This window comes from Diadema setosum, chromosome 8 (assembly GCF_964275005.1).
Source record: "Diadema setosum chromosome 8, eeDiaSeto1, whole genome shotgun sequence".
NCBI classification, from domain to species: Eukaryota; Metazoa; Echinodermata; class Echinoidea; order Diadematoida; family Diadematidae; genus Diadema; species Diadema setosum.
In genome coordinates, this window is record NC_092692.1 from 1292322 (window position 1) to 1316175 (window position 23854).

The window sequence follows — 23854 nt, forward strand, 5'->3', positions numbered from 1 at the left end:
TGGGGAATGTGAAAATAAAGAAAAATTAAAAACATATCAATAATGCAGGAATAATCAATTACAGTATTGTGATATGGATTTTTTTTAATCTTTCATTCTCCCCCCTCATGTTATTGCTGATATCAATTTTAGCTTCACAATGTTCGAGGACAATGCCTTGTACAATATCCCTCTTTGTATACATCTTCCTAAACTTTGGTCGAAGATCTGACGAAGGCTGACGAAGGCTGACGAATTGCAAAACTTGCGGTATCTCAGTACATGTATTTGACTTTGTATACCGTCTTACATCCAGCAATCCTATGCGCAAGTACCTCGTGAATTTCTGCAAGCTGCAAAGGATTTTATGAAACAACAATCAAAAGTTTCTCTCCATCATACAACTATTGCAACTTTAAAGGAGACCTCCGGATGATTTTCAGATTTTTACATTTGAACAACTATAAGTTAGTTATACTGAGGACAGAGTTTCAGAATTTGTGGTAATTGGGATGAAGAATAGGAATATTTTCAACATTTAGAGCAAATTGCAATGAACAAGGATGATGACATGGCAGAGTCACCATAAGAATGCATGAGTTGGGGCTCAAGGAAGCAGAACAAAAGAAGAAGGCATGCATAGATTATACACAGGTGAACTCGCAAGCAAGCGGTATTGTAATGGAATTACACTTCTACATTTCTGAAATATGTGAACCTCCTATGTCATCATCCTTGTTCAGTGTAATTTGTTTCAGGTTTTTCAAAGTATTGTTTCTCTGCTCAAGAACCACAATAAATTCCACAAATCTATACATGGAGTTGTCGATTTATGTACTACATGATGTGAAATTATGAAAATCGTCTGGAATGTCCCTTTAACTTCATTTACAACATTTTTATCAGTTCATCTTTGCGCATGGTCACACAATGTTAACACAGACTTCGTTATAAGGTCATATTACTGATTACGTTACATTATGTCGGGGTAGCGATGTGGAGTGGATGTATGGAATGAGGGATTGGACGTCAGTGGTATCCACCTTATTGTGAGAGGTTGAATGCCTGACTCATGTAATTCTTCGAGTGCTTGCAGAAAATTTAAGCAACACGATCATATTTTGAAGAGTTTGTTGGTGACGAAAGAGTCAATTGTTTGTTGTTTCGCGTATACTTCACAGGCGAAGGCACGAGTTCTCTTGACTCTATATCCCACGGGCAAATGCATCTTTATGCTCTCCGACTCCAGCAATGCCGAAGGGTTAGCTTCTTCAAACACCTTCTCATAATGGACATTATTCTGTCCTAGGTTAGAATGGAATATCTGGGAAACTCTTGCGAGACAATATTCTACTTGTCCGACCCCGTTACATTACAGAGTTTACCCCCTCCCCACTTTCTATCTTTCTTTAATATACAGTCTTTGTGAAATACTTTCTGCACGGAGGTCCCTGCGGTGTTGTTTCATATTCAAAACTCAACATCACGTATAATAAACTGTTTTATGAGAGCTAAGTGGACTAGTGCTCGCTCCATCATGTTGTTAATTGTTTTGTCCTTGTATAGTGAACACAAAAGATAGTCCTGCGAGTTGCTATCGTAAATGACTACTTCACGACCATCTATCCCCTTTCCCGCCAAAAATCCGCACTCAAATGACACTCCTTCGTTCACAGCCAAGTGTCGTCATGGCTACCAAGACGAGATAATTAAACTCAAGGAGCAGGAATACACTCAAGTAGCTCCAGGCAAGTAGTTAAGCCGGCATAACACTGATAACTTCATTGTTAGATTACTGATTCATTTCATCTCAATTTTACCGAGCGAAACGTAGCAATCACATAACAGGATTGAGAGAATGAAATGCAAGGAGGCATACAAGTAATTATAATCAAGTAATCCATCAAAGTTTAAATTGGGGAATCTCAAAAATCTCAACATAAAGACGCAGTTTCATTGGCCCAATCTTAATAACCACTTTGCGCCTTGTCATGATACATGTATATGGTAATTCTTTCAAGAAATTGTTCGCCTTCGCTCCACGACGCTCTGAAGGAAACATTCCCCTTACAATGTTCAGAGCGTTGTTCTACTACAGTATTATGTCCTCATTCACTGTACAGTGTTATACGGCATTACCAGGGAGGTGAGCCACCTCCCTGGCATTACATTTCAACGACATGCTCTGCGCTACCAGATCTTTGCTTCGGTATTGATTCGGTATTCAATTCTGTTAAGATATCTATCAATGGCAATACATGTACACTATTTTGAAGTAGATGTAGAATATTTCGCTTATATGTAGGGCCTACATATTTTTCTTTGTTTTCATTTTGTCACATACCGATTTTTTATGATTTATCTTCGAATATTTGTCACATATCAACACGCAATATTGATGTTCTATCTTTCAACACGATTCATTTCCATTGCTTTGCTACAATAACAGGCTTTTGCTTGGTTCTCTGTGTTATCTTTCGCCACAACTGGTATCTTCTGGTATCTTCTATTTCATGACATCTAATTTCGCAGTCTTCATGTATTCTCGTCGCAATGATGTTGCATAATGATATACAATTATCAGTACAATCAATCTATGAATTCATCAGTGTATAATTAAGATTGTGTCTGTAGGCCCTATACTATAAAATCATAATGTATAAGCATATCTTTCTGGTTGTGCTTGTTGGACCTATGGAATTTCTCCTATTATGAATACATCAAATTAAATTTGATGAAACAAGACTATTCATAGTGCATTCCACAGCTCTCATGACTCCGCTCACTGTAAACTCCGGGTGTAAACTCCGAATTTCTCAAAGAGCTGTGAGATTGCGATCTACGCGACCAGTCCTACCGTCCCGAGGATTCTTCAGTTTTCTTTATTGCCACGTAAAATTGATCCAGACTTAACTGTACCAATAGATCAACAAATCCATTCCGTCAGAGTCATTCCGGAACGTCTTGTAGTATTTTACGAAAGTTGTGCCATGTACTTCCTCACGTTAGTCTTTTTGCATGTTACGGTAAATCAGTTTGATGTACAAGCGTATTATTCCTACATGTGGTGTAGCTTTGCCGAGTTTTCCTTCTTACAACACTCGAGTCTGTGTGTTATGGCATGAAATTGACGAAGACACCGTACAATACATGCTTTCGCTTTGCTATCAAAAGCAACAAATTGCAGGGCCGCCGACATTGGATGATTTGAGCTTATAGAGTGAGATGGGATATGATGAGGAATCTTGCGACCGACGCGACGCGGTGGGTGTGTGTCCATCCAGCGACGCTAAGGGGCTTTACAGTTGTTCTTGTTTTGTTTTGTTTTAAACTTGAAATGATGCAATCTGGTGCTTTTAAGGCGATGAGAATTCCATTCATATTTGGAAGTACATGTAGCTTTTATGTGTCACACTGGAAGCTTTAATTTTCAGAGGGTCGTGCATTTCACACGACATTAATTCCAACTTACTTTCTGCAAAACATAAAAGGTATCATAATTGTATGCGCCGTATTCATCTATCTTCTATTTATCTTTTTACTTTTTAGGGAGATAGACTTGAGAGCGTGCTGATTTGGTGAAATGCACGAGTTTCGTGCACAATGCGTGACAGTTGGCAGCCCTGAAAATAAGTAAGTTCATGCAATGTACACGTCAGACTCGTAGTGTTATACATAAACATGCAGAATACTAAACCACGTTGTGGAGGTCAATGTAGACTTCACTGATTAATACACTGTACGTATATCATTGTGTATTTTTGCTACATCGTATCAGTTGGTGTATTTCAACCGACTTTACAGAAGAATTGGAGGGGGGGGGGGATGTCTCATTCTCGCAATGAATGGCATGTTGTTTAGTGACCCTGTCTTGTTTTTATCTGTATCTAGGGTGAGTGGTAGATGAACCAATTTTACAGAAGAATGGAGGAGGGGTTGTCTCATTCTCGCAATGAATGACATCTTGTTCAGTATCCCTGTCTGGTTTTTTCTATCTGTATCTAGAGTGAGTGGTAGATTAACCGATTTTACAGAAGAATGGGGGAGGAGGTTGTCTCATTCTCGTAATGAATGGTGTGTTATTTGTGTCGTGGTTTTCTGTCTGTATAATTACCTAGGGTGAGTGGTAGATTAACCAGAACATGATAGCAGTATCAATGTTCACTTCAATCAAGATTGTATCAATGTTACAATGTGTTGCAAAGATCTGGCTTTCTTAGTCCCATTTCTACTGCAGTGCTCAACCCCTACCAACCACCTCCCCCCCCCCCCCCAAAAAAAAAAAAATAAATAAATAAATAAAAAAAAAATTACACTGTAAATTCTGCAGATCAGTGATAATCTGCTAAATACAAATGTACATGTACACAAAAAATGAACTGTGTTCTGTGTTTCATTGACTGCCCGCTGGTGGAAGCTATTGCAGGATGTTATTATCATACTGTTACAATTACAATTTGGATGACGCTTTTAAAGGTGAAGTAGGCCAGCATTAGATCAGCTCACATGTTGATAGTCTCTGACACACATCATAGCCATGGCTTTGTTCATGATGACATGTATATATTTGCACTTAGTTGTATACATGTACAATATTCAGCATCACAAACTTATTTGTTCAAGAAATTTGCATTTAGTAAGTGGGCTGGCATATGTGATCAAGTGAGCCAAAATCTGGATTACTTCTTAAACTCCATTTATAACTATCAAAATGTATGTTAGTAATTGCTACCTATCAGTATTAATTTGTAAGGATAGTATTCAAACACTTTTTGCATCTCAGCATTTTGTCAATTTGTGCTGAGCTGTTGACCATACATGTACGTGTAGTACTATGGCAAATCTTTCTTTCCTACCATAACACCTCCACCACCATTATAGTGACCATCAATACAACCAACATCAATACCATCACAACCACCATCATCACCATCATCACCATCACCATGATTGCCATTATCACCATCATCCCCATCAGTGTCAACATTACCATCACTATCATCATCACCATCATTGTCATCATCACTGTCATCACCATCATCACCTTCCAAATCATTGTCACATTCAGCATTACAACCTTCCACACATCCCTAAAATCATCACTACAGTGGACTCCCATTAAAGGCATGATTTACCATTTGCAGATTAAAAAAAAAACAACCCTGCATTAGTGCTTTAAAATAGTTCCAAAATGTGAGTTTGGGATAGAAACAACCACTGCAAAAATTTGAATCTGTATAATCAATGTCAAGTATTGTTAAGTACACAAAATGTGAACAATAGTTATAATAAAAATGTTGCCAGGCTAAACCGTGTACAGTTATGGTTTAATGAGAAAAATGCTGATATCTCCTTATCTTTCATTGCTTTATTGCAAAAAAAAAAAAAAATTAAATGGTAGGATGTTTTGTGATACAACAGACCTACACATATGCATCAAATGTGATATCTTGAACATTTTTAAATCACTGTTCCCAAAGGTAAACAGGACCTTTAAAATGAAGTCCTCCAGACTGGTGTGTGTGTGTGTGTGTGTAAAGTACATGAGGATACATACCGTTAGGTACATGTATATGATAATTTCGGGAACTGAATTTTTACTTTGTTGTAATAACAATTTCGTTATAACTCAGTTCGTTATAACGGGAGTGCAGTGTACTAACACCCCTATCCCATACATTTCACAGCCTCGCAGCAGCGCCTTATGTGAGAAGGTTGTGACAAATTTGCTAGCAAGGGTGAGCAAAAGCTCACTCTCTGGCCTGTAAAATGAATGGGAACTTGGCTTTGAACATCACAGGACCTTTGCCTCCATACGCATGTTGGCAAAAGGGGAGAAATATGTGTACATGTATGTTTTGATGCCCTATACACCGTAACAGTATTTTGTTGTAATTTGGAGGAACGGGAGCCCCATTTGATAGAAATTTTAGGGTTCTGTTGCTTGAAACTATGGTAACTTTGCTATTAATCAGGGGTGTGAGAGTATTTGCATTAAAAAATCTGACAAAATCAGGAACCTATTTTTTTTTTTTTTTTAAAGTCTGAAGTGCATTAAGCTCTTGACATTTCAATGCATTTGAATTGCCAAAGTCTAAAAAGTTGTTTTGGGCACGGTACAGAATATAAAATCAGTTTGATCTCTGAACTCTCACATCCCTGATTAATGGTAACTCCGCTATCAATGGTAACCATCAGTAATTCTTTAGCTTTGATTGGCTGTGGAATAGTGTTGCTATGGTAGCTAACATTGAAGGCAGAATTACTACTGATGTAAAGTTACCATAGTCGTATGCATTGGGACCAAGATCTTCAACACATGGCTGCAAAAGGCTCAATGCTGCTGTTGCTCTAGTATAAAGTTGACATCTTTATCAGCAACTTTCTCACATGCACTATATTGGCTTGTTACAATTTGCACACTTCAATGAATGAACCAACACGATGTGTTTATGCTACACTGCCTTACATTTTATTGTACAGAAGAAATCTTTGACTTTATCCGGTCTACTTGATCTCCTTGACTTGAAGACCTGCAGAGAAGACACAAAGATGAGAGAGCTGACAGAAGTGAGTCATCTTGATAGAGCAAAAATTAGAAAAGATCAAATTAGGAAACTCCTCCTCATTCTTCCTCCTAGCACTCTACAGTGGAAACTCGATAAAAAGAGATCTGCTACAGCAAAATACCTGATATAACAAACTAATTTCTTTGGTTCCAATAAATGTATTTCCTTTGTTTTGTATTGTTTATTGACAACTGATATAAAAAAATAATAAAGATAAAAGAACAAATCGTCGTGGTCCCAAGGATCTCCCTATACCGAGTTTCCACTGTACAGTGTATTACAAGAATAATGTCACACAAACAGAAATATGAAACTTTCAATACAATCCAACTCAAAACAAGTTGATTACAGAATTTTCAAGTTCAGCATACTGTATAGTATGTATTTTTTTTGAGACAGTAATATAGATCACAGTCATACGTCGTCAGACAAGGCAATTCTCCAAATGATTTCACACAAAAATATCCCAAAAAAGTCATGAAATCACTATTTTTCAGTGAATAATTCTGCCATAATAACCCCCTCTCATTTGTTAAATCATCACTGCTGCGGCTATCAAATCAATTTCATAAGGAAATAATTCTGCTTTTGAATTCACATCAAAAGGAACTTTGTAATTTAGAATAATAGAAAGTTGCATTGTAATTTTCAGTGCATGCCGCCTTAGCATGACAGCACAATGCTTTGAATATCCCAGCTGAACAAAATCATTACTTCATCGGGACTTGAAGAAAACTAAATACTGGTATACAGTCAGCAAGTTCTTTAAAGACATTGATGTACGAATAACAATGCTCACAAGGATAATTAGAAATTGAAAGGGGAATAAAGCACAGTGATCACCACGATGATAAAATGAAAGAAAGGCATTTCAATAACCCAACTTGAATCAGGTTACACTGGACAAAGTGATATCTCAAACCCAGGGAATCAAAGCTGGATGTGTCTGTGCTTTACAAGTCTACAAAACCAATTGTTCCTGCTAATAAACACCAAGATGGAATTTGTCTTTACACTGCATTGTACACCGCCCTCTTGTGGCAGATGTCAAGTTAGTTTGGACTCACCAGGAGGGAGGGACTGCTTCAGTTTCTCTGCCTTCTCTGAATCCTTCTTGATGACGAGGGTGTAGAGGTAGCGGCTGCAGCGAACCTTGAACTTGGTGTTGTCTCGGTTCTTCTTGATCTTCACCGCTGCAATTGATTAAACATATGAAGATAAGTCATTTAAATGTACAAAATACTATTACAAGTTTGGCATCATTTACAATGATGCCAAGAACAGGGTATTCTGTTGAAGAAATGAATTCATGAGAATTGAAGTCAGGATGCAGAGTGTTAAACTAGATACCAATTACTGCTAATGAGACATACAGTGCAGACCTATTCAATGATGTACATGGTCATAACAAAAATTTCCTTTACAACAAAGCAGAAATTCAGATCCCAAAATGTTTATCTATTTATCTTCATTATTACTGCTTGGCTATAAAAAAAAAAAATAATAATTAGAAATGAATAATAATAATAATCTGGCAGAAACTGATCCGGAGGTCCGGACTTGCATGATAACTTTGCGATCAAGATCCACAACAATGAAAGGACAAATACCTGGTGAGTACTTTGCCTTAAAAAAAAAGAAAAAAAAAAAAGAAAAAAAAAAAAACCTTAATTTTCTCGGGAGTCAATTGCTGTACAGCGTACAACATTTGTGCTACCAGACAATACTGCATGTAGGAAAAATAGGGAAAATGTTCTAACCAGCAGCAAAACAGACTGGTCCCTATGCAAGACCATATGCATAGCAACAGCACAGTCATAATGATACAAAGAGTTATTCTCTTAGTAACTGCAAAGAAGTATTCTCCCGTCAGTGTGTAGCAACATTTAGTGTGATATGACTTCATTGGCAGAAACATCACGGTTGTGCTCTTTGTTTGTTTGTTTTTGAATGATATTACCTATACCGTTATGAAAACAAAGTGACTGTAAGCAAATTTAAAACAGCTTGCATGTAAATGCCTTTTAAGTGGGAGCATTTTGTGGAAGTCTTCTCCTTTAGTCCACATCTAATGGTGCTTTAGTTAATGCATGAACATAAGTATACATCACAAGCAATTATATTGTATGTGTAAGAATACACTCTTTGGCCGTACACCACTTCATTCAGTGAATTGGCTCAGTCGGAAGCGCGTCTGCCTCCAACCCAAGCGACCCGGGTTCGATGTCCAAGTCTGGACTGAGCAATGTTGTGTGTAATCATACCGTCCCCTCTAGCAAGACGCAAAACACTCTGTCTCTGGGGTAAGATATAAAATGGAGGTCCTGTGTGCGAGGTTGTCACAACTCATGCACATAAAAGATCCAGCTTCATTCATTCATCGCAAGAGCAGGTGAAGTGGTCCCGCCTCACATCCAACTGGACCCCATGGAAGACCAGCTTAGTGTAGCTGAATATGGGCTATCCAGCCATCTTCTCAGATGAAAAATGAAGACAAACAAACAAACAAACAAACAAACAAGCAAACAAACAACAAATAGTTGATGATAAAATATTTGCATCTGCCCCACAGATTTGATGATTCCCAGTACATGTACTTGGCAAGGTCAGTAGGAATTAGAGGTGGTTTTACTCACATTTGGCGTCCTTCCTGCGGGCTGTCAGGAGGAAGTCCTTGATTTCCATGATTTCCTTCGGCTATGTAGAAAGAAAAGGACAAAAACAAATGGCTGATTATATTTCTGCAACACCTCAGTTGTAATGGCTCTGAAGAACCATGCATATGGCTGCAATATTCTTGAACACTCCTCTTTTTTTCTTAACAAAATGCTTCACTTCATTTTAAAGGGACTGTACAGCACTGGTTGAGGTGGGGATTCATGTTTTGAACATTCCTAAGTGAGATAATGAAAAGCCTCTTATGAAATATGAAAGAGCATGTAATTTTATTTGATGAAAATTGGTTTTCATATGGCTGAGATATCCAAAAAAGTGCTAATAATAAAAGGCGTCATGCCACAACTTTATTAGGATCTCTTTATTTCACCTTGTTTTTGGACATCTCAGCCATTTCAAAACCGATTTTCATCGAATAAATGTTTGATACCCCTTAGAACTGCATGCTCTTTGACATCTCATAGAGTGGTCTCTGAATATCTCGCAAAGTGTTAAAAGCTAAATCCTCACCTTGACCAGAACTGTACACGCCCTTTAAAAGTAGTCTCCTTCTCACAATTTTTCACATTAATTTTCTCAGATAATTTATCCTGTATCAATGTAAAAACATCACAGTCTATATTCACTTTAATCTAGAAATTAATTTGTTGGTTTGTGCCGACACTGAATTGGTGAATGTTCCTGGTGACAAAATTACGAGCTGGACAATTCACTACAGCAGTGGCAAAGTGAGTACAAGCTGTATACACTGTAACCTTGTTACAATGAGCTGTTTGGGAAACAAGAAATTTTCTCATTACATAATGTATGTGTATCTCCTCATAAAAAGGAAAAACAAAACAAAAAAGCCTCAAAATTACCTTGTTTCATCAGGATTTTCACTACATCTAACCTCTAGAAATTGTCTTAATTTGACTTTATTCACTGGCTCCCTTATCTCTTTAGTCTTTGCACCTCATACTTCTAGTTTAGGGCACTTTTACAGTAAAAATATCATAAAACATTGGCATTACCTTGACCTTTCATTCCTTGCTAAAAACTACTTGTCTCTATAGCCTTCTCCACTTGCGGTTAAAGGGATCGTATAGTTTTGGTTGGGACCTAATTTCAGGTTTCTAACATTTTTTGGTGAGATAATGAGAAACCTCTGGTGAAATATGAAAGAGCATTTAATTCTATGAGGAATTCAACGCTTATGTCATGAAAATTGGTTTTGAAATGGCTGAGATATCCAAAAAAGAGCAATTCTAATAAAGTGTGGGACCCACACTCTATTACCATTGCTTTGTTCTACTTTGTTTTTGGATGTTTCAGTCATTCCAAACCTGATTTTCATCAAATAAACTTTGAATTCCTCATAAAATGGTATGGTCTGCACTATATTATCATAAGTGTTTTCTTGGTATCTCGCAAAAAGTTACAAGCCCAATTCTCATCTCGACCGATACTGTACCATCCCTTTAACTTGAATCAAATCTGTATTGTTATTCAAGAAATAATAACTTTTCTCCTTTCAACTACAGCAATTTTCAAGTAAAATGAGTCAAGAAATATAATAGAAACACCATTACACACGAACCAGACATAACCTTTCTTAGTGTGCAAAAGAAGCTCAAATGTAGAAGTGGTTACTTACCATCTTGCTTGATGATTGTGTCCTGTACAAGGTACAGTAGGCAGTCTTGGAAACTGGCTGAAACAAAAAAACAATCAAAAACTTTAATGTCATACAGACATCCAAACATTAACACAAAACTTTGTAATACACCATATCACTTTACCAAATTTTTTCCTTCCTCACCGGCTGCCTCGGGGTTTTTAGTGAAACGCGAGACAGCTTGGGTCTGATTCATTACAAAGTTGCATTTCGGGTAAGTCAAAATAATTCTTGTCATCACAGCGAAAACAGATGAACCCAGCTGGAGAGATGCTATCTAATATCTGCTGTCATGGTAACTGCGATCTAAAGAAATATTTATTTCAATTTCAAGCAGCAGCAAAATGACCATCCAACATAATATGCTTTATTCTTTAATGTTCATATTCCTTGCTAATGGCTTCACATCCCCTCCCCCCCCCCCCCCCCCCCCCCCCCCGTAATACTCTTACAATGTATTTTCATGAGAATAAAAACGTTTCACGTTTCAGTCAACCACACTGCTTTCCTGATGCAGGGTCAGCTACTTAAAAAAAAAGTTTGTATTGGTAAATCACAACATCTGAACACAGAACACTTTGGCATGCCATTTTGACAGCCATGTTGATAGGTCAAGCGATTCAACCTCAAAGAGCCTGCTAAAGGTTCTCAGTATTGTTACCATGAACATATTTGCATAATTTTGCAATGGCAAAAACAACTTAAAATCCAGTATGCATCCTGCTGCCTGCTCATGTTGCATGTTCAGGACATATATCACCCTTATACTTAGAAATCTAGTCTTCGAACAACTAGACGGTGATATACTGGCAGGTTTTGTTCCTGATTTTTATTTAATAATAAATTCTAAAAAATAAAACTCCAGAGAAATACCTGGTAATTACACCCCATGGTAGGTTCATCAAGGCAGCAGGAGTTACACAGTATAACATTACAAGGGTGTCCCCCCCCCCCACACACACACATAAATGAGCGTTGCCATTGTTTTAAGTCTCAGAAGGAAGTATCCGACTCCCAATAGATTACGTGCAACCACAGTACATGTATCTGGACATATTTGTACAACATTTTGTATAAACCTTGCTAAAAGTCAATTGTAGAATTAAAAGACATGATCAAAAGCCATTTTCCAGAAATAAAGAAAAAATCAAATTAACTCAACAAACTTCACAAATGTGAGTTCATCATAAGCCAAACAGCACTTAGTTTGGACTATCAACATCGGTCGAATGTGGTCAGTGGTACTCTTGGTAGTTAGGAACTGTACAGTACAGTATTAGTAATACATCTAGATCTCTAAGATAGAAAAAAAAAATACAGCGCTAATGACATACTTTCGTATTGAAGTAGATATATCAAATTCCCCAAAATCACAGGATGTAATTACTAGCATATTTGCAATCACTCCTGTGAATGGGGAACCAATTGATTACAAGTGTAGGGATGCATCAAATTTCCCCGTTGTCGCCCAAAATTACTGTCTCTTTGCGAGTGATTCATGGTTAAGATGGCTAACTTCAGTAAAGCAAGTGGTCCATGATTCGGCAGGGTTCCATGAATCAACCACTCTTACAAATAAAAATTCACTGAAATTCATGAATAAAAAATGGCGCATATCAAGTGCGAAATTCAAACTATGCAACTATCTCCACACGTGTTCCGAAGAGCACAACAGTGGGCCACGTCGCCGGACCCCCGAAATCGTTGTTGAACCCTCCCGGGTCAACTCGCACAAGCAGTTCAACGGGTAAGTAACAGGTAAGTACAGTTGCATAGCAACACATATAGACTCGTTTCATTCCAAGTTTTAAAGTTACTAGTCCGTTTATCTGCATTGAATCTATACAGCAAGTACACTTACAACCATGATTGCAACCGTTTCTGAGATAACTTGAGCGTTTACGCGATATTTATATTTTGCATGCCACCCGTGCCAGAATTTCCTGCATCACCAAGGTTCGGACGCAACGTGTTGTGAATGCATTGAATCTCTCGCACAGCGTGCGAGTATAAGGATAGTACCGCGCTCTCGTAGTGCGATGTACTACAGTATGTATACGGTTTCGCCCGTGCGTAGCCCGCGCGCTGATACATTCACATAGGCAGGGCGAGCGCACGGCGCGGTACGTCGCGCATGTTGATGCACGGACATATGGGGCCGAACAATGAGTACAGGGGGCCGAACCATGGTTGCAGCGCAAGCGTTCGGATTATGCACGCTATTTTGCTTCGGCTGCTTATGATGACGAACATTGGGCCACTTGCTTTACTTCTACTAGATTGTGTAGGCAGCCTATGCTGTGATCTCTCATGAAGAGCGAGTTTGTTTTGACTCACTTTTGAGCAATGATTCAACAGCTGACGTTCGTTGATATCAATGATGGCAATGCTCCTGTCCCTATGATAGGCCAATGTATAAATCCCGATGGGGTGATTTGGTTCAAATTTATAGAAGAAATAAGCTAATAAATACATTCTGTGATTCTGGTGCGATTCAGTTCTGTGGAATTCGAAATATCTTCTACAGGGACAAAAATTCAAAGAAACTAACGTTAAATTTACATAGCGCCGACATTCCGAATTCCCGAATAATGTTATTGTTATCCCCAAATTTGTAATGCAGAATGGAAGCTTGCAAAATTCGACAACTTACAGAAAACTAGGGTCTACAATGTGTATCTGCCATAGTAATTTGTTATGACTTCAAAGTAATTGTAGACTAATTTTCTGCAATAATGTCGGTAATATCACTTGTATAATAGGATTTTATAAAGCAAGAAAGACAACCATCAAAACTGCAGGTACCGGTACACTAGGTGGCGATTTACAGCAACCCCTGCACTAACTTGCATTGTCATAGATGGGACTACATACGTGTATAGGTCAATCAATGAACAAGACAACTGTGGTATCTATCATTTCATGATCTACAACGTCAATTGTTTGCTTTTGTAATGAACAGTTCATCATAATGAACATTTCATTGTGTTGATGAAGGCATGATTTCGTAAGAAAAGTCAAGATGGTCCAATATTATTACGATTTATTACGAATACATGTAACTCATCTCTACCTGCTTCACAAGAGCAAAAAAGAGAGATCGACTACAGAGGGCGTTTTGCAAAGTCAGCTAGCTAGTTAGTTCACCACAACGCGTGAGCACTGTTCGGGCACCCGTCCCGCTTTCATGAATATTCATCAGGCAGTACGAAAATCCTTCGGTCAGCAGTTAAAGCAGTATCTTTTCTGAAAAAGCGATCTGACAAATGGAAAGCTGGAAAAACAGCACTGGCAGCCTACCAGGAAAATCTCTACAGAAAAGACTTCTGGAATTTCTCAAAACAAGCATAAACTTAAACAAAGACTTTAATAAAGTTACCCCCATTTTCCTTCTCGAAAGAAACAGCAGATGAGTAGGCCTACTATCCACAAAGATACTCCCGAGCTGAGCACATTGACTTTAATCAGCTCCAATGGTTCTCTTACATTAACGTAGATGAATTTGATTTAACCCCGGTTACAAGTAAAATTGGTATCACAAACCAAGAAGGCTTCTTCCTCTCCCGGGCCAGATGGCCTTATATGTACGGCTTGCTGAGAAATACTCCTTGTGTTCATCATTTTTGGCCACTCTATTTTCTCAACTTCTTCTTGAAACAAATGACCCCCTGAGAGCTGGTCTTGTTGCCAAGTAACGCTCATACACAAGGCAGGGGATACAAATACACCGGAAAATTTCAGAATGATTTCGTTAACTTCTTGTGTAAGCAAAATTTTTCACCAAATACTTGCTAACCGTCTAGCAAGCTATCCGACTACAAATCGTTTCATTGACCCGAATGTGCAGAAGGCTTTCATCAATTGTGTTGAGCATAATCAAGTCTTATGAGATGATTCGATTTGCATCAGTGGTCAAAGAGAAATGAGGAAATGAGAAATTCCTCATTTCTCTTTGACCACTGAAGCAAATCGAATGGGGTTTTCTGTAAGATGTGGGCAATGAGTTATAGTTTCATACCCTGAATTTGTATTTAGATTGATTCACTATTTTTAAAGATATCATTGCGTAAAGCCCCGTTGTAATTTTTTTGGGACATACTGTAGAATAGAACGAGAAAAAAAAAATAGCACAGTCCAATAATCATATTTAGAGAGCTTCAAGGGGACACTAATAATATTAGTATTGTATAGGCACATGTAAGCCTAGATTATTCAGCTCAGGTAAAGAACATATACGATGGGATATACTGTTGTTCACTTGTCTTTAATAATAATGGTGTACTCATCATAATACGTGCTGCGACTTTCTCGAATCGTGATTGGACATGGAAGTGGCGTGTTGGTGGATAGAGGAAGAGATTATCAAACGATTTAATGGGATTACGATGGCATTAGCAGCAAACTAGAGATTATCGCTCAGTCTTTGAGAAAGCATCATAATAAATATTATGAACAATTCTGCTTTGCTCATTTCTACGAATCAACTCTGAAGTGATTACTCTAAACGAGTAGGCCCTACCGGTTACTATTTAGACCCTGTTCTAAGGACGTGGATTATTTATTATTTGGGGGCATGTCTCTGTGGAGTCTTTGAATTATAATCGCACCTGCATCGAAGACATTCATAGATTCGTTATCTTAGCCATGGCGTTGGTAACAGCCTCTTCTACGCCATCGATGAAAGTTTCTGACATCGACCTGCACGATGACAAGGACCTGGTTTTCCACAACAGCTTTCTCGCTGCCGTGATCGCTCTCATTACAGTGGTTGGCGTGCTCGGCAACAGCTTCGTTGTCCTGCTCTTTTCGCTGTCCCGCCAGCTACAGACCGTCACCAACATCTTCGTGGTGAGTCTGACCCTGTCGGACCTCGTCGGATGTGCCGCCCTCAGCCTCGATGCCGTGGCCCTGCTCTGGCTGGGCGGTTGGCCGCTGCCACACTGGGTGTGTCAAATGGTTGGTGCCGTCACTTTAGTGGCGTTCAAGGCTAGCATCGTTCACCTAGCCCTGATCAGCGTCAATAGGTTCTACGTCATCACACGGCCGAAGGTGCAGTACCTCCGAATCTACAGCAGAAGGAACATGGCCATAATGGTTGGTTTAGCCTGGATGGCACCACTCTTGGCAATCGTTTTGCCGCCGATGCTTGGGTTCGGCAGACTTGGATATAACGCCGATAACCACTTTTGCGTGTTTGATGGCACTAAGTTACAGCTGCGGATTATGTACGCCATTGAGGAGGTCCTCTTTGTGATCACGTTCTCAATCATCAGCACCAGCTACCTGAGGATCTACGTCTTCGTGACCCGACAGCATCGGAACCTTATGAGATTCTTCTACCGCAATTCGAGCATCTCAGCCACTCCAAGGCAGCATCAAACCAACATGCAGATAACTATCGATAGGCGGGAAATTGAAATTACCAAAAATCTCTTCATTGTTGTCTGCGCTTTCTTCGTCTGCATACTCCCGCATACACTGTGCTTGTTCGTCGAGAAGTGTTACCTGACGTACTTCAAGTACACGGCCGTCATCTACAGCATCAATTCCTGCATCAATCCTTACATCTACTGCTTTAAACAACCCGTCTTCCGCCAGGTTTCCGAATGTGTGCTAAAGCGCCAGTGGTCAAAGATTCCAAAGCCATCTCCTTGGTTACAGAACATTTTGAAAAGTCCGCAGCTCAACGACTTGAGCACGGCAGACGTCCCCGTCAGGGCCACCCCTGCGCAGACGGCGGACGCGCGCAGCTCGGACGCAGAGTCAAGACTTACATAGGAGCAGAGTATCACTCAATTCGATGGCTTTCAACATACACTGCAACTTGGGCAGAATTAAAGAGTGGTAATTAATCTGAGACCGAGACATCATACTGGGATATGACAATTCAAATTAAAGATAATAAAAAAAAATCTACCTGCAATAAGAATAATAGTATCTGATATCAAGAGTAATACAGAACAATAGGTCTGTAGGAAATACTTTGGATAATTGATGACAACTGAGTTACCATAAGCGGCATTAAAGTCAAGTAGTATTGAGCTTGATTGATTATAGTCCTCATCATCTGTCCCCATGAAAAGGGTCATGATTAAAAGCAATTACAAGTGTATTAACACTGATAAAACCATTACTTTGACTGTCGTTAAAGTACATGTATAACCGCTTTGACATTATTTTGCAGATATACTTTGAGTCAAACAAATTTGAAAACTTGCAGTACCATTTACAACCTTGACATTCAATGCAAATACGATGACCTTTCTATGCCCAGAGAGAACAAATATGAAGAGAAAGAGAAAAGGATAACTATTTCAAATTCCTAATTTGGACCAACAATCCAGTACTCTTTTGCGAATGCATCAGATATACTGTATCAGCAAATCTAGAGATATTGTAACAAGAGAATAATGATGTATCGATAAACATGATAAGATGGTCGAATTGCATGATTGTGTGAATCTACAACTGAGAGTGTCATTGGCATCCGATAAAGAATGTTGCTTCAGTTTTGCAGTGTAAATTTGATATGAAAAGATCGCTATGTATAGGATTGCTAGCATTGGAACGAATTCCTGCTGTTGCTTGTTGTTTATGTTGTTTTCAAACTTTTGTCGGCTGAAAACATTATCGGACGTAAGGAAGGAAATATGCCGGTGTCAGAGATTTCTTTATACAGTTCGACCTCGATTATCCGGCCTCCTTTTATCCGGAAATCTCTATTATCCGGACGCGTTCACGCAGTGAAGGACTTTTTTTTTTCATCAAAAAATTGAGAAAAACAGTGACTTTCATGGATCTATGCCACTAATTTCATAAGATATACATGATAGGTTTCTCAATATCTAATGAGGTAAAACATGTATGATTTTCACATAAAGAATGTGATATACTTTATTTTTGCGAAGAAGGAGGACTACAATTTTGCGCAGGCTAGCATAGATTACACCACCTTTGCGGGGTACGCTACCTGCCTATCGAAGCCAGTGCACTGGGACGGCAGTTTGGACGGCAATTCGCTTATTCGGATGAGCGCCGGTCCCGACATGGCCAATAATCGAGGTCGAACTGTACCATGTTATCACTCGTTGAAAACGGTTACTATGCTACTAGCTGTTGGTTATAATGTAGCCAACGCGTATTTGCCTGACCCCGAAGCGGAATGCGGCAATGTTTGTTACTGAGTACACGTTAAATACTCATTGTGTTATTCATACATACCTAATACTACCTCAGTAAAAATTTAGAGTTACATAGTAGCTAATGACAATAAGTAAAAAGAAAAGAAAAAAATGGAAATGAGTTCGAAATGTATAGTGTTATTATTTCAGAAAAGTATAGTTCCTTTCTTCTTCTTCTTTTTTGTATATGTTTGTTCTACCACGTTAGATCATAGTAGCAAGGTGGTATCACTGTGGAATCAACAGTAATATTTTGTTTTTCATTAATTTTGACCGCGCACTGAAATCTTGTTTAAGCACCTCGGCATAAAGGGGATTACTGGCGCGATGTAAAATACCAAGGCCGGGCGAGTGGCAATAACAGGAAAGTGTATTAGCTTTGTATATATACGTATGCAAATGAATAGTATAGCATTATCTTGTGTTTACCAAGTGGTCTTGTTGTTTCATTTCTTTTCATATACCTATGTTTCGAATTGGCTTGTTTTTGTTTTATTCGAAAGAAATTGCACTGACTTTAGAGCCAGGTTTAGCTTCTATGTAAGAGCAGGAAGAATCGGAATAGATTGTGCTTTGGTTTTAAACCGAAATCCGAAAACTGATACTATGATAAATATGGGCTATTAAGTGTAATGAATTTAAAGAAATACACCTATATACACGCACTAATGTTACATCTTGGTTGGATACAAACTAATCTTTAGGATTCTTTGTTTCCTGTTGAATGGGGGTTATGCAAAAAAAAAAATATATATATGACGTCAAATATTACATCACTTTCCTTATACAATGCTAATAATCACAAAATCCTATATACCGCTGTTCCCTATAAAAAAAAAAGTAATACGTTTTATCTTTAAGCACAAACAAAACAGAAGACGCGGATGATACAAAAATGTTTGTACACATGCACACCACATGTATTATTATGGATTAATACGTAACAGAAATTTATAATTATGCATTATGTTTATCTAGGTTGAAATATGTGGACTTTTTCGCGTCAAAAACTAAAACCCTATCACAACCCTAACCGTAAACCCAAGTCCTTGGAGAATATAAGACCGGAGTAACTGTCACATGAGCAAATGTCGTATCACCATGGATTCATATCGTAGGAATGGGTAGGGAACTCTACCGATTTCCCGCACATTACTCTTTCCTCTACAGCAACCTTGGCAAGTCATGAGACATCCAACTTTCCTTTGGCGCCACCATCGACCATACCGAGGGGAGTCACGTGTTTTCTTGTAATGCTTCCTTTCACGCAAGGAACATCCTCCTACCAAAAATTTTGTTTTCTAATAGGTGACAGGTAATACATTTACTGACATCACAGGTGAAGTACTAGTGTATTGGCGGGGGTATATTCAGATAACAAGCGAAAACATTAGTGGGGGCACCGTGGCACATGTATACACTTGACTTTTGACCGAAGGCCGTGAGTTCGAATCCCGTCTAGTGCCTACGTCCTTTGACAAGACGTTTCAACCCACCACGTTTCTCTCAAAATGGGTGCATAAGCAATCCTATGATAGGGTAATAATAACGGTAGGACCTTTGGTAAGCAGTAGTAACACTTAATGCCACTGTCACACTTTGCCGGATAAGGCAAACGCATGAGAAACGAATGTCGATTTTTGGCATCCATTGATATCCGCACTGAAATCTTGTTTAAGCACCTCGGCATAAAGGGGATTACTGGCGCGATGTAAAATACCAAGGCCGGGCGAGTGGCAATAACAGGAAAGTGTATTAGCTTTGTATATATACGTATGCAAATGAATAGTATAGCATTATCTTGTGTTTACCAAGTGGTCTTGTTGTTTCATTTCTTTTCATATACCTATGTTTCGAATTGGCTTGTTTTTGTTTTATTCGAAAGAAATTGCACTGACTTTAGAGCCAGGTTTAGCTTCTATGTAAGAGCAGGAAGAATCGGAATAGATTGTGCTTTGGTTTTAAACCGAAATCCGAAAACTGATACTATGATAAATATGGGCTATTAAGTGTAATGAATTTAAAGAAATACACCTATATACACGCACTAATGTTACATCTTGGTTGGATACAAACTAATCTTTAGGATTCTTTGTTTCCTGTTGAATGGGGGTTATGCAAAAAAAAAAATATATAATGACGTCAAATATTACATCACTTTCCTTATACAATGCTAATAATCACAAAATCCTATATACCGCTGTTCCCTATAAAAAAAAAAAGTAATACGTTTTATCTTTAAGCACAAACAAAACAGAAGACGCGGATGATACAAAAATGTTTGTACACATGCACACCACATGTATTATTATGGATTAATACGTAACAGAAATTTATAATTATGCATTATGTTTATCTAGGTTGAAATATGTGGACTTTTTCGCGTCAAAAACTAAAACCCTATCACAACCCTAACCGTAAACCCAAGTCCTTGGAGAATATAAGACCGGAGTAACTGTCACATGAGCAAATGTCGTATCACCATGGATTCATATCGTAGGAATGGGTAGGGAACTCTACCGATTTCCCGCACATTACTCTTTCCTCTACAGCAACCTTGGCAAGTCATGAGACATCCAACTTTCCTTTGGCGCCACCATCGACCATACCGAGGGGAGTCACGTGTTTTCTTGTAATGCTTCCTTTCACGCAAGGAACATCCTCCTACCAAAAATTTTGTTTTCTAATAGGTGACAGGTAATACATTTACTGACATCACAGGTGAAGTACTAGTATATTGGCGGGGGTATATTCAGATAACAAGCGAAAACATTAGTGGGGGCACCGTGGCACATGTATACACTTGACTTTTGACCGAAGGCCGTGAGTTCGAATCCCGTCTAGTGCCTACGTCCTTTGACAAGACGTTTCAACCCACCACGTTTCTCTCAAAATGGGTGCATAAGCAATCCTATGATAGGGTAATAATAACGGTAGGACCTTTGGTAAGCAGTAGTAACACTTAATGCCACTGTCACACTTTGCCGGATAAGGCAAACGCATGAGAAACGAATGTCGATTTTTGGCATCCATTGATATCCATTAAAATGCGTTTCATGTCCTTTTTATCCTTTGGACGGACGTTTATCTTCAGGTGATTTCCGTCAGAGCGGCTAGAAAACTTTGTGCATGCACATTTTTTTTTCTCTCGCAAAAAAAAAACAACAAACAAACAAACAAACAAACAAACAAACAAACGAATAGCGCGATCTCACCTTTGTCCGATAGTTGTACGTTCTCCTGTATCTGTACTATGCTTGTCGTTTCCCATTCGTTTCCATCCAGGTAGGCCTCCTGTAGAGTCCGTTGCTGCAAAAGATGGAACGGATGGCACGGCTTTGTAAGCTCATCGAACGCTTACGCACGATTCTCTAAAGTTCGATGTATAACTGTAGGTCTCATGCATCACCTTATAACTCCTCGAATATTTTGTCATGTGGGCATGCGGTTTCATTTATCCTTTGCACAGTCCAATTTATATGCTTATGATATAATTCCTGATTTATTCAGTGTTATGTTTTGTTGGGAAAAACAAGAATGAAAATAAATGAATTGAATTGAATTTATATTCGTTTCTCATGCATCTGCGCGCGTTCCACTGTCCTGTACACAACCATCCCAGGGCCGTTGTTTGTTCGTTTTGTTCGGCCCCTAGACAGTGCATATACGCTCCTCTAAACGGAAACTTTACACTTTGTCCATAACCGGATTGAAGACTTGAACATCGGATGAGAAAATATCGCCCGTTTCTTGTACGGTGGGCATATCAAAGTGTGACAGGGGCCTGCGGCTTAACAGCCTGTGCCTGTATAACATGGTATAATGGAGACCACATTATTTCTATAATTTCAACTTGTCCACTTCGCTCCATTTTCGTCTTGCTCGTTAACAAAAACTAATACAATTACAATAAACATCTAGACGTAAACACGCACATACACACACGCATATGCATATATGTAGTTATATATATGTATATAGATTCAGTTCAATTCAATTCAAACTTTATTTCATTTTTCGAAAAGAACATAAGCATTTTACTTTCTTTGGTAACAGAGAATAAGGTTGCATAATCAAAACAAAGTAAATTGAGAAAAATATAATTGTGGAACCTTGGGGTAACAAATACGTTGTAATGAAAATTGACTGACTGAAGTGATAAAGACGATAATACATATATGAAACAACGATTAAAAAAAGTTCTACAACAACTGGACTTTATTGAGACATCTTGTACATACCAAATGACCTTAAACAATGCTTAAGAAATTTAAAAAAAGGAAAGGACTTTGACCTCCCAAAACTGCGATCAGATCTTCCGATGGGAACGTAGAATCTGTGTCAACAAATTAACAGAAAGTTGAATAAGGCCGAACTAAAATTAGTGATATGCATCCACATTGAAGTAATCAAATCAAACAATGTCCGCTCAGATTCATGAACTTATTATTGACAAAGGACTTTGTAATGACACAAATTTGAGAGCAACCTTTACTCCTCATGTCCCGGAATACTTACCCCTGGGTGCTGCAGCCTGCTAAGTTAACGACTTTGATACGAGAAACGCATAGACTTTCCTCTCTCTCTCTCTCTCTCTGTACAACAACAATCAGTAATTCACTGCAAACGTCCTTACAACTCAGTGATGCGATGTTATGAATATATTCATACTACAGTCTTAACTGACTTAAACAAGCATTCAAAATACAACGTATAAACTGTACCTCACTTTCACATGAGATTCAAAGGTAGGTAAAAAGATTCAATCTGTTGCATCTAATCATGATGACAGATTAACAGAGCAAGTTATATAGTCTTTTTGCTGTTTGTTGGCCTATCACACACATACACGCGCGCACACACACACACATACACACACACACAAAGCTTAGATTGTAAGCTATGTAGCAGGTATCGATGAACATACAGTCAACTCTGCGTAAGTGAACAACCCATATGTTATGTGAAATAATCGCCTTTGTCGCTGAAACTAAACCAATTTACCAAATTACACTCATAGCCTTAAGTGTCTTCCCCAATCCGGTCAATATCGACTAAAGCTGAGTAGACTGTACTCCCTTTAATGACATGAAATCAGAGGAGTACAAGGATACGAAGCTTCGGTTGAGATAGAACAAGTTAACTTTGAAACCCAACCTTCTATCTGTACATCAAATTGATTTCACTGTACATTTTGTGACTCCATCACCATGGGAAGCTAATGCAGTTCAAGTCAGTTCTGTTTATTTCTGCATTCTGCTTTCAATACATGATTATTATAATAAAATTTGACAATTATGTCATATATCATAAGAATTGTTCCAGTGCTTTAATACACATTACAGAGTACGATTGTATGGGAAACATAAAAGAAAAATATAAAAAAAGAATATGAAGATGTCGGACAAAGACTTCCTGACTCTTTGTAGAATGACCTTGTGTGGTTTATCTCACTGTATTTCCATTCCATTAAACCAATACAGTTATACAAAAGGCGCCTATAAGGGGAACATGGTTTGGGAAAAATCGGCTCAGAGGATTAGACGCAGTCAAAACGTGCAGGATTTGTTAGTTAAGTTAAGTCGAAGCACCATGGTATCGTGAAGACATTTTTGTACTTGGGCATTCTACCAAGAGGTATATAACATTTAAAACTTTCTAACTATGAACAAGAACTTGTAACACAGCGACAGGTCACATAATGTAGACAAGAGCTACAGACGATATGAAGATAAAAACGTCATTACAGAACCAGGTAATCAACCAGTCGTCATGACTTCACACTTCTACGT

At 38.5% G+C, this 23854-nt stretch overlaps 2 protein-coding genes across 2 annotated transcripts; one reads left to right on the top strand and one right to left on the bottom strand.

Moving 5' to 3' along the window:
- Positions 1-6428: 6428 nt before the first annotated feature.
- On the bottom strand, positions 6429-13388 carry LOC140231563 (large ribosomal subunit protein eL38-like). Its single transcript, XM_072311701.1, has 5 exons — positions 13219-13388; positions 10861-10917; positions 9185-9245; positions 7616-7741; positions 6429-6512 (listed from the first exon to the last, which is right to left on the bottom strand). The coding sequence occupies exons 1-5, from the start codon at positions 13354-13356 to the stop codon at positions 6487-6489; spliced, it is 408 nt and encodes a 135-aa protein (XP_072167802.1). The 5' UTR covers positions 13357-13388; the 3' UTR covers positions 6429-6486.
- A 2137-nt stretch (positions 13389-15525) lies between these two features.
- Positions 15526-16659, top strand: LOC140231689 (melatonin receptor type 1B-A-like). The gene has a single exon (XM_072311843.1). The coding sequence runs from the start codon at positions 15526-15528 to the stop codon at positions 16657-16659; it is 1134 nt and encodes a 377-aa protein (XP_072167944.1).
- Positions 16660-23854: the final 7195 nt, after the last annotated feature.